The 15,969-nt window shown below is 34.9% G+C and overlaps 2 protein-coding genes across 2 annotated transcripts; one reads left to right on the top strand and one right to left on the bottom strand.

The window, feature by feature from the left end:
* Positions 1-1,801: 1,801 nt before the first annotated feature.
* On the bottom strand, positions 1,802-2,740 carry LOC128101815 (olfactory receptor 4F6-like). Its single transcript, XM_052725209.1, has one exon. The coding sequence runs from the start codon at positions 2,738-2,740 to the stop codon at positions 1,802-1,804; it is 939 nt and encodes a 312-aa protein (XP_052581169.1).
* An 11,405-nt stretch (positions 2,741-14,145) lies between these two features.
* LOC128101826 (olfactory receptor 4K3-like) lies at positions 14,146-15,057 on the top strand. The gene has a single exon (XM_052725219.1). The coding sequence runs from the start codon at positions 14,146-14,148 to the stop codon at positions 15,055-15,057; it is 912 nt and encodes a 303-aa protein (XP_052581179.1).
* The last annotated feature ends 912 nt before the right edge of the window (positions 15,058-15,969 follow it).

Here is a 15,969-nt window from a genome sequence, read left to right as displayed (position 1 = left end):
AAAGGATTTTTGGATTTAAAAAAAATGTACAAGCAGATGTCATGGAGAAGGGAGAATACTCAAGCTCTGGCTCACCATATAAGATGAATGTGGTCATCTGCCTTCATCCAAGAAGCTTCTTATTGTAGCTTGGGGTGGAGGTACGGGTCAGAGAAAGTTAATACAGAAACCCATAGTTGGCTAAAGTGCTATGTAGAAGTGATTGTAGAACGCTCAGTCCTATATTGTAACACCCACATATGCCTCTCCAAACATCAGGGGGCAGTGCAGAAAATGGGGAGGAAAGAATTAAGTCAGAAGATTGGGAGGTGTGCAACACACAGGCATCTTCTGAACGTGGCACAGCTCTTGCACTCATGAACTCACTGCAGTTGTGGTTAGCTGCATAAGGACTGCATGGGACTGAGGCCACCAACATCAAGTACTGTGGAAGCGGCCTCACAGAGAGATTATTGGAGGCTAGTGGTTTCTGGAGGAGGGGACGCAATCTTCTTTAGTGTGCGGATTATAAAGCATTAGGGATTAGATCTGAGACACCAAAAATGCATCAGTGTTGTTTTAAGGAAAGAAATAAAATTATTTCATTTTAGAGTTATTTAAACAAAAATGAGTCCAGAATTGAATTCTCTATTGTATGTTCTCTGAGTTTTCTGTCCTCTGTCTGTAATTTGAGTCTGGTTCTGTGCCTGCGTAAAAGCTTTCTTGTAGCATGTTTGTCACTGTATCTTTGTGTCTACCCCGTGTGTGTGTGTGTGTGTGTGTGTGTGTGTGTGTGTGTGTGTGTGTGTGTGTGTGTGTGTGTGTGTGTGTGTTTTTATGAGCTATGTATGTGAGTGGTATCTGTCTGTGTGTGATGTTATTGTCATATGTAACAAAAGACTTCGCTGTCTATTTATGAACAGCAGAGAAACCATCACATGGCGAAGGAATGGAACAGTTTACAATATTTTTTTAACAGAGTTTTACAAGGGGTTAAATCGCTGGCTCCAACTGACCCCAACTCACCCAGAAAACAAACATCATTGCTTATCAACCAATAACCATAAATGGTTGCTTTCAGCCTTTATGGTTGATTTTTAGGAAGGTACTTTCCACTTCTGTATTTGTTTCTTTCAGCAAGTGATACACATATCTGGGCCAGGCTTGGAAAAACACACAGTTTGAGATTGCAGCTTAGGTTGTAAAAGTTGTTTACAAGGAAGCCCAAAGTAAGTAAGGATGATTATTACAACGTTCTCTTAAATCCAGGTTAAACAGTTTGAGTACACAGTAGATTGGAGGTAAAAAATTAAGTGACTTCAAGGTGTACTATGAACTTTGGCTCTGAAATCCAGCAAAAGCTCCAATTTCTTAGAATATAAGATATTTTCAGAGTTTGTTCCACACATTACATTTCTTTCAAACTGATAGTATAATGTAAGAAAAATGTACTAACCATCCTGAATCAGCATATAAAGTGAACATACTTTGCTTGGCAAAATATAAATGTTATGAGATACAAATTTATTTTTTTCCTCAAGAAAGATAGGAAGATATCAACTTATAAAAGCAGCTTTTCAAATATACACTACGGGTGGAAATTGATTAGTTTCTTTTTAGCTTTTCTATGGATAATAAAAGTATAGTCAGCACAAAATGAATAATCAACTCCAGTAAGTATGCCATTATTGTCAGTTAACTTGAAACAAACTATCCAATAGTTTTAAACTGCTGAATAAAGGAAAATAAATTGTCTCAACATAGCAGTCTTCAGCTATGCTTATAGGAGAGCAGTCAAAGATACATTTTGTGCTTCTGTAGATTAGGACATTTTCTTCAGATTGAATAGCTGAGTAATCATTCTTCTCATTGCCACCTTCATGTCTTTGTTCCTCAGTGTGTAAATTGCAGGGTTCAGGATGGGTGTAATCAGAAAGTCCAGAATGGCAAGAAACTTATCCACTGGGACAGTAGGAAATGGCCACATGTACACAATGATGCATGGTCCAAAGAACAAAACCACCACAGAGATATGAGCAGAAAGTGTGGAGAGGGCCTTGGACAAATCACCTGATGAATGTTTCCTTACAGTGAGAAGGATAGCAATGTAGGAGATAATCAATAAGAAGAAGGTGCCTACAGAAATAAACCCACTATTGGCAGTAACCATGAACTGCATTTTGTGGGGCTCTGTGCAGGCCAGTTTGATAAACTGAGGAAGATCACAGTAAAAACTATCTATCTTATTAGGACCACAAAATCTCAAATGGACAACAAAAGCTAACTGGGCCACTGAATGAAGGAACCCAATAATCCAAGCACCAGAAAGAAGCAAAAGGCAAGTCCGTGGGCTCATGATGGTCAGGTAGTGGAGGGGCTTGCATATGGCCACATATCTGTCCCAGGCCATGGCTATCAGCAACACCATCTCAGATCCCCCTAGAACATGAAGGACAAATATCTGGAAGACACAGCCCTGGAATGAGATGGTATTGTGCCCAGAGTACAGGTCAGAAATCATTTTGGGAACAGTTAAGGTGGAAAGACATAAATCAATGAATGAGAGGTTTCCCAAAAGAAAGTACATAGGGGAATGTAAACGTGGGTCAAAGGCCACTGTAAGCACAACAAGGGTGTTTCCCAGCACAATGGCTACATAAAACACCATAGAGAAGACAAGGAAGAAATGTTGTATTGGTCTAGATGTTGAAAGTCCCAGAAACACAAATTCAGACACCTCTGTGTAATTTGTTTTAAGCATTTACTCTTTTTGCTGTTACCTAAGGGACAGAAAACCAAGGGGTTTTAAAAAGAATGTGTTATCAATATATAGTTTAAAAAACAATTCAGAGTATTTTCTGACTGAATTAAATCTAAATAAGTTTTTATTATCACTAGAAAGCATTTTGAAAATTCCTTAAATCGTTTTTCTGTGCAATAAATAGTTGATGGTTATCTGCCAGGAACTAGGTCAAATTCATGTGAAAAATGGACTGTTAGTTCCTCAGGAGCTAAGTAAATTGCAACATCTACTCTGACAATACATTTAAGGAAGAAGACTTTGAAGTATCTCAGCTATGTGACTCATCACAGTGGTATTCACTCACTGATAATAGCCTTGTTACTACTCAAGAGAATGTGGAGAACTCCAATCTTTGGAACTGGTTCACATAAAGAATCCAAGATAGGTTGACAAATAGGTGAGAAAAATAGTGATGGAGATCAGAATGGAGGGCAGGCTAGACATAATCTTGGATCTACGATTAGAATTTTATTTTTCACTGAAACCCATAATAAGCTTGTGAAGTTTACTAAGCAGTAGCTTGATCATAATTACTACTTTCAAATGGTCATATACAAAAATAGAAAGGAGGACTCCAAGTAATCTGCTGTAGCACAAGTGGAGAAATATACAGTGTTAGGGAGCTGATGAATTATTCACACCAAGCTGTAACAAATGAAACCTGCAAACCATATTTGCTTCCCATCGTGAATTTTCGTTGACCCCAAATAATCATTCAGATATGAAACAGAAATAGGGCTGCAGCGATGACTCACTGAGCAAGAGGCTTGCCATGCACGCGTGACGACCTAAGTTTAGATACCCAGCACCTGCTTGAAAGTCGAGTGTGGTGGCACATACTTGTATCAGTGCAGGGAGAAACAGATGCTGGGGGTGCCAGCCTCCAGTTCAGATGGAACAGTAATCTCAAGTTTCAGTGAGTTTGCATGTGTCAGAGTAATAGATAACTGACCATCCTATATCTGCACCCCCTACTTTACAGACACCAGCAAGGTCTCCTCCAGCCTCCGCATGACTGTCATTTCCATGGTCATCACTCTACTTCATGCCTGGCTCCCTGCATTAAGATACTCTAAGAATGAATTGAGGCAGTCAGGATGGACACACTGTTCATTGTAGATATCTGGTAAGTACCATAACCAAAGGGTAACACTGCAGAGGTGATGTGAGGAGGCCCTGCCATGTGCACACAGATGGAAATTTATACGGTAAACACCAGGTGAAATATAGCAAGACTGAGCAAGGATACTAGGACAATCACTGAGGTGAATGGGAAGAGATTTTTTTTTTTTTGTATAGAGCCTATAATCAATACTCTAAAGGAATTAAATGCCATTTACAAATTTAAAATACTGATATTCTGGACTACAAAATATATACATAAGCAATGTGTTTTAATTGTGTGGATGAATCAAATATTCTATTAAACCACAAAGGTTTCAGTTTAAAAAAGAAGCCCTAACAAAGGGGAATCCATGGCTGGTATGTAAAATTAAATTAAATTATAAAATTAAAAAAAGTAAGCCAAATACTGCTAAAAACAAGTTGTGATTTTCTTTTCTCCCTTGTTTTTATTTTCTAAATATTTAAATATTTCTTACTGACAATATTGTCTTCAGATGTATAAAAATATAGTCATCATTCAATCCGAATATAAATACTCATAAGATTGTCAACATATTACCAAAAAGGTGTCTGCTTGGAAAAATAGTACCATTTGTATAGGGAACTCATAACAAAATCAACACATACAGTGAACAAGTCAAACAACTGTTAAATCCATAATTAGTCATTCTCTTTCTGTTTTGCCAATAAATACGGGAAGAATAGGAGAGATTTGGAAGGGCAGAAGAGATAGATCAGCCAAAGATCCCCAATATTTTTAAGACTTCAAGATGAAATCTCATTTTGTACATTGAATATGTATTATAAATTGACATTTAGTAGTTTTTAAAATGTAGGCATTATTACAAGAGTGAATGTTAAACATGTGGCAAATATACTCACACACAGAATATAGTTTAAAGTGTAAATAATGAATCTATTAATCTCAGTATATACATACAAGGAAATAATATGAAACTTTAAAACTCACCTAAATAGTTCTACATATACAAGTCTAGAGGGACTTCTACTTAACTGAAAAACAAGAGAAAGTATAAAAATAGTAATATGACTACTTGTAAACATGTTTGAATTTAAATATTCCTCAAGAAGAAACACCAAATAACACCATCAATGGTGAAGGCTCAAAGGTGGGATTTCATGTGGCTTTCACTTCTTGAGTTCTATATTATTGTATTGTTTAGATGGTCTAAAAGAATTTTACATCAGTGTTAATCAAAAGTGGATTTGTAAATGCAAAATACTAGGTTCAAGAAGAGCAGACCTGTAAATTCAATGGAGCAATTTCAGATTTATCCAAACTAGCATTTAAATCTATAATAAAGGTTTAAAATGCGAGAAAATATATGCCACTCTACAAAGAGTGTCCTCAATTACAGATTCATGGCGAACATTAAAACTCACATTTTTGAGCAGTCCATTGCTACTTACTTTAAAACATATCAGTTATTCGACTGATACTAAAGAAGAGATGAGGGGGAGGGACATGGACAAAGAAAGAAAATGGTAGAGAAGGTAGAATAAAGCAAGACAACACTATAAAGGCTACAACAGAAGTAATTAAAATAAAACTTAAAGGCTTGGTATGTTGCTGCATTCAAACTGACCTACCATTCTAAGACTATGATGAAGGACCAGGCTCAGGTTCACAACAAGCAAAACAAGAGAATCAAAGATAGCACGTGAAGGGGGTATTTCCTGAGTCTTTTTATACCTGCTCACTGTTTGAAACCCCCAGCAGCCACTACGTTCAGAACATCACTCTCTGTGAGGTGGTCAAGTCTTTAGAATCTGTGTATTGGTACTTTTCCTGCTTTAATCTGGACTTTCTAAGATTATTTTTTTTTTTAACATTTTCATTGGTTTCTAAGAAAATATGATCCAGACCCTAAAATTGTTTTGAAAATCAAAATGAAACCTAGGGTTATCTAGTGCAACGCAACTTCTATATTTGTTTTGGGACTTCAAGAATGTCCACCATGAATGGATTCTTGTTTAGTGTTTAGTAACTTTAGTGTGCTATCAATGTCTACTTACCAGTATTCGCTAATACTAGAAAGTAGCATTTCCACTATTACTTTACCTGTTAGAAAGTGTCTTCCTCTTGGATACTGCGTGTTTAATGCTTCTTACCAATGCTCTAGCTACCTATAACCTGACAACAGCAATTGGTGACCACCTGACGGCTGGTGACCTAAGTCTCCAGACCATTTACCATGGGAATTGTACTTCAAAATCCCATGGCCTTAAAGAGGGAAATACTAGTTGTTTTAATAAGTATTTGCTGAGAAAGGAAAGGAAACCAAAGTATTTTTAAAGAAAAGCAACACTTGACATTTTATTGCATAGTATGATTTATATATGATTTTGACCAATAATTGTTGAAAACCATGTAGCTACTAATTCATTATCATTAAATTATTTATGTCAACATATTAACTGTATAAAACAATGGACTAAATAATGACATTTTCATATACACATAATATTAAATTCCTTTATTAAGCTCTCTCATATATTTCCTCTGCTATTTTCCCCTTCCATATTGCTAATTTCCCCCTTTTTATTGTCATGCCATTATGCCTAATCTCAAATGTCACAAACTTTGTGAGTCAGCTCTAAGTCTTCTGACATGATAGTCAATTCCACTAGAAATATATTCAAGGAGTATTCTAGGGAACATCTGACACCAAGTTTTAGGTTAATTAATGCAATTAGTGTTTCCATTTTAAAATCATCAATATTAATTGATAATTATATTCTATTTATAACTACACATTTCATATATAGACAAAGATTATCGAGGCAATGTTACCTAATACTCAAACCCAGTTGTCTCTTGACAGTTCATCTCCCTTTGTGTCATGTTTTAACATGGAAGTAAGAATTCGTGCCTATTTTAGTTTTAACTTTCTCAGCTCTTATAGATCTATTTTTCTATAATAGAATTATGAGATAAATGTGCAATGTTATTCTTTATCATGTGAATAAACAAGATTGAAACTCATCTTCAAGTGATTGGGTTGGAGCTCTTGTTTCTAGTGAAGAATTCAGTCCAATGGTATTTTTAACTATGTGGAGTTGCCTTAATACTTAATACTTTGTGACTGCTTCCCACTGCAAAAAGAAGTTTCTCTAATCAAAATTGAGAGCAGCACTAATCTATGGTAAGTTTAAATATTTAGATATTTAGTTTGACACCATGACCATATAGCAAAACTGCAGCAGTAGGATCCCCAGTGGGGTGTTTGACCCCTCCAGTCACATGACTTTTAGAACAGGTTTCCAGTACCTTCTGTGTAGAGCACCTGGAATCTAATCAGAAAGCAGTTACACTCTCACAACCACTGGATAAAGTGCTCAGTTTTCTCCATATCTTTGTTAACGTTTGTTGTCATTTTTTTATAGTCGTTCAGACTGGTGTGATACAGAATCTTCAAGTAGTTTCAATTTGTTTTTCCCTGGTAGATAACGATGTTCAACACATTTCCAGTACCTATGAGCCATTTGGTTTTCTTCTTTTGAGATATCTGTTTAGTTCCACAGCTAACTCTTTTTATTGTATTGTTTGTTTCCTTGGTGTTTAGTTTCTTCAGTGTGTATTCTAGACACTTGAAGATTTTACCCATTCTTCAGTGTGTGTCTTCACTTGATGGACAGATTTCTTTACTGTACCAAAGGCTTTTATTTACATGAAGTCTCAGGTTTTTTTTTTACTTGATTATCTGATTGTCCCAAGCCTTGTTGAGATATGTATTTCTACTACTACATCTTGACATGTACTCTTTACTTTTTCCTCTACAAGTCTCAGAGTTGAGATACTTGATTCATTTGGAGTTAATCTCAGTGCAAGATGAGAGATAAGATCTAATTTCAGTCTTCAACATGATGTTAACCCCTTATCATGCTATCTCTTCTCCAGTGTGTATTTTTGACACATTCGTAGTTGTCTGAAATGATACGTAAGTCCTCTGTTCTAGTTCCTCAATCTACCTGTCTATTTTTGTGACAGTATCATGCTTTCTATAATTACTAGGACCCTTTAGCAAATTGAAATCTGTAATGCGATACCTATACCAGGAATTTTGTGGTTCTATACGAACTTCAATTTTTTTAAACAAAACTCAGAGACATGAATGAATGTAGAAGGGGTATTAATAGAGAAGAAAAAGAGGCTCATAGAGAAGAATAATTAAGAGAAGAGTGAGTAACTGGATATCGGATACAGAGATAATTGTAACTCTAGACACATACAACCACAATACACTGTATGTATGCATGTATAAAGTTGTTACTATATATATATATATATATATATATATATATATATATGTATATGCAATTGTCAAACTATATATTATAAAGATTTCTCTGAAGAATATTGCTGGAGATTTGATTAAGGTTGGATTAGATATGTAACTGGCACTGGTAGCATGATCATCTTATTTTTGGTTAACTTAAGTTTTTGAGATTTCATTATTGGGGCTATATTTATAATGTTTTACTCCAGCTCCTCTTGATTTCTCCTATTCACTCTCAAATTTATGACCTCTTCTTTCATTATTCTTGTTACACACATACACACAACATATGTACACACACATACATACAACCTGGTGAGTCCCCTTAATATTTCATATAAATATGCCTGTTTATGTATATGGTACACACACACACACACACACACACACACACACACACACACACACACACATATATATATATATATATATATAATATATATATATGACCAATTTGGATTGAAAACCTATTATAGGGCCTGTTCCTGTATAAGATTAAATCTCCTTCTTACAGCAGCCATTCATTGCCAGTAACTCTTCATCTAGGGGTGGAGATTATGAGACTTCTCTAGCCCACACTAGTATGTCAACTGATATCATTATGTATGTCTTCTTTGGATGATCATATCGTTGAGATTTAATGGTTACTGATCCTTTGTTATATACAGATGACACTACTCACAGCAGGAGTCCTAGACTTCTCATTCATATCTTTCTGCTCACTCTTCCTTGATGTTATTTGAGCCTTTGGTGTAGTAATTATTTTGGGCACCTCATGGTGTGTTGTTCTCTGTATTTTGACCATTGCACTTCATCTGTCATAAAAAGAAGTATATTTAATAAGGGGATGGAATTACACTTATCTCTGGATACAAGGGTGAGTATTTAGAATGAAGTTAGAAATTACACTGGTTGTGGAAAGTGCTAGTAGTAGGTTCTTCTCTAGTGTCCAGAACCTCGCTGGCCATTGGTAGCTGGCTAAGCTTATAGTACCAGTCCTGAATTCCCTCCTATGTCCTGCTTTCTGTAGGTACTACAGTTTATATAATAATATATAAAGATTCATAAATATTACCAAGAAATAAGAAAGAACACATAGTGTTACCCAGACACAGAAACCTTTAGCATTTAAAAATATTATTTTGTTTGTTTTTTTGTTTTTAATGACATGACCCAAGTGGTGTCCCAGTGATAAGAATATGTGTTGCTCTTACATATCATTATTATTCTTTGTTACTTAGGACAGTATTAATAATTTAGTTGTTCTTTTTACAATTATTTTTTGTGGGGCTGGTATTTAAACAACTGCTTTACTGTTGAGCTAAATATCCAGCTCACACAGATTTTTAAAGCATATTATACACAGAACATTGTTCATATTAGCACAGAAACTTTTGAGATGGGAACAGGTTTTTCTGTTTCCCTCTGGCTGTTTTCATATAAGCATGATGGAAAACACTGATGACCAATTAAACAGATCAGCCTCCAAAGACAGTCATCCACTCCTTTTGACAAAAATCATGTAGCATCTACAGAGAAATAACACTTCAGTACTTCAATATATTAGCTTTTTAGAAATGTTTAGGAAAGAAATGTTTTAATCATTGTCATCTAAAGCTTTGTATCATATCCCCAATTTACTCTCCTTGACTTTAACAACAGATAGATGCATTGCCTGCTCATACTCTCAATCTGAAACTGCAAGGTCTCAAAGGAACGTGATATAGATAGAAGAAACTTTCCTTCCCAAGAGGCTACTCAGCACTAAATATATACCTTAAACTTTTCCATGAACCCTTGGCACAGTAGAAAATGTGTTGTTTTGCCTCACTTTGATACTATTTTGGAGTTCTGTTACAACTATGGACCATGACTTATCCATGGAAATACATTTGATCAGGTATTATGTTTCTCTGATAAAATGTGATCTATATACAGTTGTTTACTTCTTCTTCATTCCCATCTCTAGGATATTTAAGATAATTCTACAATTTTTAATACCATCTTACCACAAATATTAATAGGCAGGTTTTGGAACTCCCACAGAGATTCCAGAAATATCAAGATTTTGTCAAGCTTTCTTGAGATGTGTGTTCTCCATAAGCATCAAGAAGATAAGTATCAAGAAGAATATTTTGCCTTAGGTAAGATTATCCTTTGGGTAACTTGATTGAAGAAAACCCATTCTGAACCATTGTGATACATAGTTTTCATGGAGTAAGGTATTTCTTGCATACACTAAGAGGTGACTAAAATAATAAATTTCCAGAGGAGAAACAACTGATTAATAATTATATGAGAGAGAGAGAGAGAGAGAGAGAGAGAGAGAGAGAGAGAGAGAGAGAGGGAATATGGAGGAAATTGTGATTTTGGAACTAACTCAAAAAATTGAAAGGTGATATCGCAGAAGGAAATGGGTTAATGATAAAGAATACATGTTAATGTCAGAGAATACATGCTATACATGATGTTTGGCAGACTCCCACTGTTGTGAATATTAGTCACACACTATGCTAAAAAATAACTGGTATGTGGAAATTAGAGAGGCTGACAGGGGCATAGAATTAATTTTTGTATGATTCTGAAATAAGCAATTTTAAAACATGAAAATCATCTGAGAAGACAATGGTATTTTCATTTGGATGTTTATGGTTCGATTCTTTTTGCCAAGTTCTGTTTCATGCCTTTAGGGTTTAGAAGTGTGTTCTTTTGGAATAAAGATTTACTTTTGCTGCATTGGACATGCTTGAAAGTTAACTATAATGTCCTTATTAATATTGAGGTCAATATGAATTAGTATAAATTGATGTCTTTTATAATTCTACTAAATACTAACAGCTTTAAAAACAAATAGAGAAAATAAGCAGAGAGTTTTACTTTTTGGTGTAACATAATATTTATAGCCTTAAAAATCTGAAGTAGAAAATTCATAGAAGAATTCAGTGCACTCACTAAATTTTAAGTGGTTTTTATTTATTGATTTGATTACAGAAAAGTCTTTGTACAGTTGACACATTCTAGTTATGTTCTTGCTTTAAACCTGGTGGGTAATAGACTGCAGAATACAAACACTACATTAATAATTTTGATTATGTATATTATTATGCTAATGAGAGTAAGCAGACTGCATAGGCAGGAACCCTGGAACAATCAGTGCCATGAGTAATGGCAGTATATCAGTACAGATATAGAATATTTTCATACAGTTACCTATACTTTTATATTTCTTATATATACATTTACATATAATTCTACATATATATTTTCATAAGAAATTCATTTTTTTTTTGGTTTTGCGAGACAGGGTTTCTCTGTGTAGCTTTGGAGCCTGTCCTGGAACTCACCCTGTAGCCCAGGCTGGCCTTGAACTCACAGAGATCCGCCTGGCTCTGCCTCCCGAGTGCTGGGATTAAAGGTGTGCGCCACCACCGCCTGGCTAAGAAATTCATTTTAAGGAAGAATTTTCATGAGTTTCTCCTTAGTTCATAGAAATCTTATTGCATTACAAACAGGGAAGTCCTTCTGTAACCAACTTTCCCTTCTAGAAAATAATCCTCCTCGTTCTTTAATTAACTATGTTATTTAATAGTTTACCTGCTGACTGTTTTCAGCTGTGAAACTAATGTAGACCTTACCAGTATTATGAAGTTGTGGTTAAAAATGTTTTAGCACAGTCTTAATTTACAAATGAAATTCTAAGATATCTCCTAATTTTGATAGAGGATGAGGAACTAACATCAGTTATAAGGAAACAAATTGTCATTCTGGAGTTATTTGATAAAGTCTGGCAAATCTATTGAAATTGGGATATATCAAAAGGAGGCAGAGAAAGTAAAGAGGAAGAAGAAAGAGAAGCAAAGTGGCAATGAAGAAAGAGAAGGAAAGTGGAAGGGGCAGAGTTGGGAGGTATGAAAATGTAGAGGAAGAGGGAAAACAAGAAATAAATTTTCTACTTTCTGACTTGATTGAAATATATTTAAAGCATTTAATTCAACATGATTTGTGATAAGACTTCTCTAGTTTGCTCATAAGTAATCTAATAAACGTGTATATGTCTTTTACCCTCACTAGCCCAAATATCTTGCATTAGTGAATACAGGGAACATACACCTCTTTTAAAAGTTATGGCCTTTCAGTCTAAGACATGTGAAAGTCAGGAGGAACATTACAAACATGTTAGAAATGAGAGAGTCATCCTATTCGGTGACTACATAGCCATATTGTCCCAGTTTCGGATACTTAGGGTCTTCTAACTCAGAAATAACTTGACACCTGCCCATCCATGTTATTTACCACAATCTGTTTTCATTTAACTTCAAATTGGCTTCCAGATTTCATTTTCTTGGAGGCTATTTTGTTCTTAATAAATACTTAATGTCAAATAGTGTATTTTCTGTTTAAATCACATTTGGCCAAATGAGCTTTTTTGTTGTTGTTGTTCTGTTCTGTTTTGTTTTGTTTTGTTTTTTCAAGACAGGGTTTCTCTGTGTAACATCCCTGGCTCTCCTGAAACTCACTCTGTAGACCAGGTTGGCCTTAAACTCACAGAGATCCACCCACCTCTGCCTTTCAAGTGTTGAGATTAAAGGTGTGTGTCACCACTGCTCAGCTTTTTTTTTTTTTAATTTTATGTTCTTGGGTATTTTCCCTGTATGTATGTATGTGCAGCTCATGTGTGCCTGGTAGGACAGAAGAGGGCATTGTATACTTTGAATTAGAGTTAAAGATGATTATAAGCTGTCATATGGGTGCTGAGAATTGAAACCAGGTCCTCTGTTCTTGAAGAGCAGCCAGTGCTTTTAACCACTGAGCCCTCTCTCAAATACCCAAATGAACTTTAAAAGTAGAGCTTTTTCTTTCTGAATACTAGGCCTCCTGATTCACTGTAATTGGGTATAGATTAGGATTTGAGTAATTTTTACAGAGTCCATAATCTTTGAAATTCATGATCAAAGAATATTTCTTTCTAACAGTCATAACTTTTTCTTTATCACAGATGGCTAAATGTCCTACTTTTCACTGGGTTTTCAACTCTCATATGCAATTAACTATTTTTATTGTGAAGCAATGTTGACAGTTTTATTAGAACTAGTATTACTACTATTTTTTACTAAATTATTTATTCATGCATTCATTAATCATATAATTATTAAGATTCACTAAAGAGCTATTTTTCTAATACTTTAAATTTATATAGAACTTTATTTTTCTATCATGTAGCTCCTAAAGATTCTTTTTTAAAAATTCACATTTATTTTAAGTATATAGTATTGATTTGATTATAGTTCCTCATTCAGATCACATTCTTTTTAATGTTTCTATCACCATTCATAACTATTTACTTAATGATAAGATTACACAAATGTGATACGATAAAATTCAAGAAAGAAAAAAGTTAAGAATATTTTAATATGCTTATGTGCTCAGCTTCATACCTACCTTTGGCCTCACCTGACTTTGTTTCTTTTCTCTTAAGTTTTTCTTTCCATTTCATATACAGTTTTTTATCACATCCTTACAAAGTATGGTTATTTTCCATTGTGTTTCATCTTCTAAAAACCATGTCAAAAATCTACTTTGAAAATGTTAATTACTATATTTACTAAAATAGTTCTACATTTTACATAGTTATATTTCACTTGCGTTTCAGAATATGTCATTGTTTTGTCAATGGCCATTTTCATTAGCGTACATTTCTTCTTATAACCTTATACAAAAATTAATCTGTGTAAATAAATGAAAGTAAAGTTTCTAGGACACAATATGTATGAATGCTACAGGGAATGTTATATTCAAAAGTCAAGATCTTTTCCAATATTAGTAAGTTAAATTACATCCATCAGAAGAGTTTAAGAAGTCCTTTTAATTCATATCCTCTGATATTCACTGAATCTAATACTGCATATTTTCCTTTAGATTAATTTGGAACTGAACTAAATGGAGGAAGTAAACCAGTCTGAGGTGTCTGAATTCATTATTCTTGGGCTTTGTGACTCTTGGGAGCTCCAGGCCTTCTTCTTAGTGATATTTTCCTCACTTTATTTAATCACCATTTTGGGCAACATATTTATTGTACTCATAATCATCATTGATCTTCATCTTCATTCCCCTATGTACTTCCTGTTGGCCAATCTTTCATTTATTGACTTCTGTCTTTCCTCAGTCACCACACCTAAGATGATCACAGACTTCCTAAAGGAAGAAAAGACTATCTCCTTTGGAGGGTGCATGTGTCAGATTTTCTTTGGACACTTCTTTGGAGGGGGTGAGATGGTACTGCTTGTGTCAATGGCTTATGACCGTTACGTGGCCATCTGTAAGCCACTCCATTACTCCAGCATCATGAACAGACATATGTGCATTGGATTAGTGATGACATCATGGATCATTGGCTTTGTGCATTCAATTAGCCAACTGGTTATAATTATAAATCTGCCCTTCTGTGGATCCCGGGAATTGGACAGTTTTTTCTGTGATATTCCATTGGTCCTCAAGTTAGCCTGCATGGACATCTATGTTCTAGAAATTTTGATAAATGCTGACAGTGGAGTGCTAGCAGCTCTATGCTTCATTCTGTTGCTGATCTCCTATTCTCATATCCTGATTACTGTCTGCCGTCACTCTAAGGATGGGGCATCCAAAGCTCTCTCTACTTGCACTGCTCATATCACCGTGGTGGTATTATTTTTTGGGCCATGTATCTTCATCTATCTGTGGCCAGTTAGCATAACATGGGTGGACAAGTTTCTTGCTGTGTTTTATGCAGTCATCACACCTCTCCTGAATCCAGCAATTTACACTTTAAGAAACAAAGAGATTAAAAATGCTTTGAAGAGATTACAATGCTAGTATATGATTTTCAGTAGGTATTTTAGAATTTTTACATTATTAGAATGTTAACTTATAGGGTACTAAACTAATCGCACTGATCTAACTAATCTTCTTGACTACAAACATTCTCCAGTTCATGGAAGTTGTATATATTGCTAGTTAAAAGATCTATGTCACTTCAATTTTACAAATTTCATTGATCATTAGGTGGAAAATAACCTTCTGTTTATAGGATGGTACTAATCTTTTAAATTATGATTTTGGTTATTTCTAGTGAAACTGCAGGTTAATGACAAATTAGTAGTTCCTATTACAGTTGCTGCTTCAGTCTTCATTATGCCATCATAAAATCAGTTATCAAAGCTCGTGACACAAATCTCTAACCACAACCCCCATTAAGCCACCAGACTGAACCTCTGAGTCTTGTCTTGCCTAGAGTGTTCCTAAGTCTGGAATAGTATTTATTTATTTATTTTGTGTTTTTTTTGTTTGTTTTTGTTTTTTTTTTTGAGACAGGGTTTCTCTGTGTAGCTTTGCGCCTTTCCTGGAACTCACTCTGTAGTACAGGCTGGCCTCGAACTCACAGAGATCTCTGCCTGCCTCTGCCTCCCAAGTGCTGGGGTTAGAGGCATGTGCCACCACTGCCCAGCTTCCTTGTAATCTTAACTGATAAAGTACCAAAACTCTCATGAAGTCATTCTATCTACTTACCATTAAAGGAATTATTCAGGATATAATCCCCTGCTTAAGCTGCCTGGCCTAAGGGAAGGGCCTCCCAAAGACCCACTCTTCACAGTTTTAGTCATCTACCCAAAACATTAAAGAGATATTTACAATAAAGATTTAACAAAAGTTCAACACAGAAAATGTTATTGCACTTAATAGTAATCATAATATTTAATAACTATTTATTTATTTTTCATGCTAACC

Source organism: Peromyscus californicus, unplaced genomic scaffold, assembly GCF_007827085.1.
Source record: "Peromyscus californicus insignis strain IS unplaced genomic scaffold, ASM782708v3 Scaffold_7__1_contigs__length_154581171, whole genome shotgun sequence".
NCBI lineage: Eukaryota > Metazoa > Chordata > Mammalia > Rodentia > Cricetidae > Peromyscus > Peromyscus californicus.
Note: the sequence above shows the minus strand (reverse complement) of the source record. Positions and strands in the feature narration are given on the sequence as shown.

Bases quoted from the DNA above. Each gene is read 5' to 3' on its own strand.
- LOC128101826 (XM_052725219.1), top strand. From the start codon at position 14,146: ATGGAGGAAGTAAACCAGTCTGAGGTGTCTGAATTCATTATTCTTGGG.
- LOC128101815 (XM_052725209.1), bottom strand. From the start codon at position 2,740: ATGCTTAAAACAAATTACACAGAGGTGTCTGAATTTGTGTTTCTGGGA.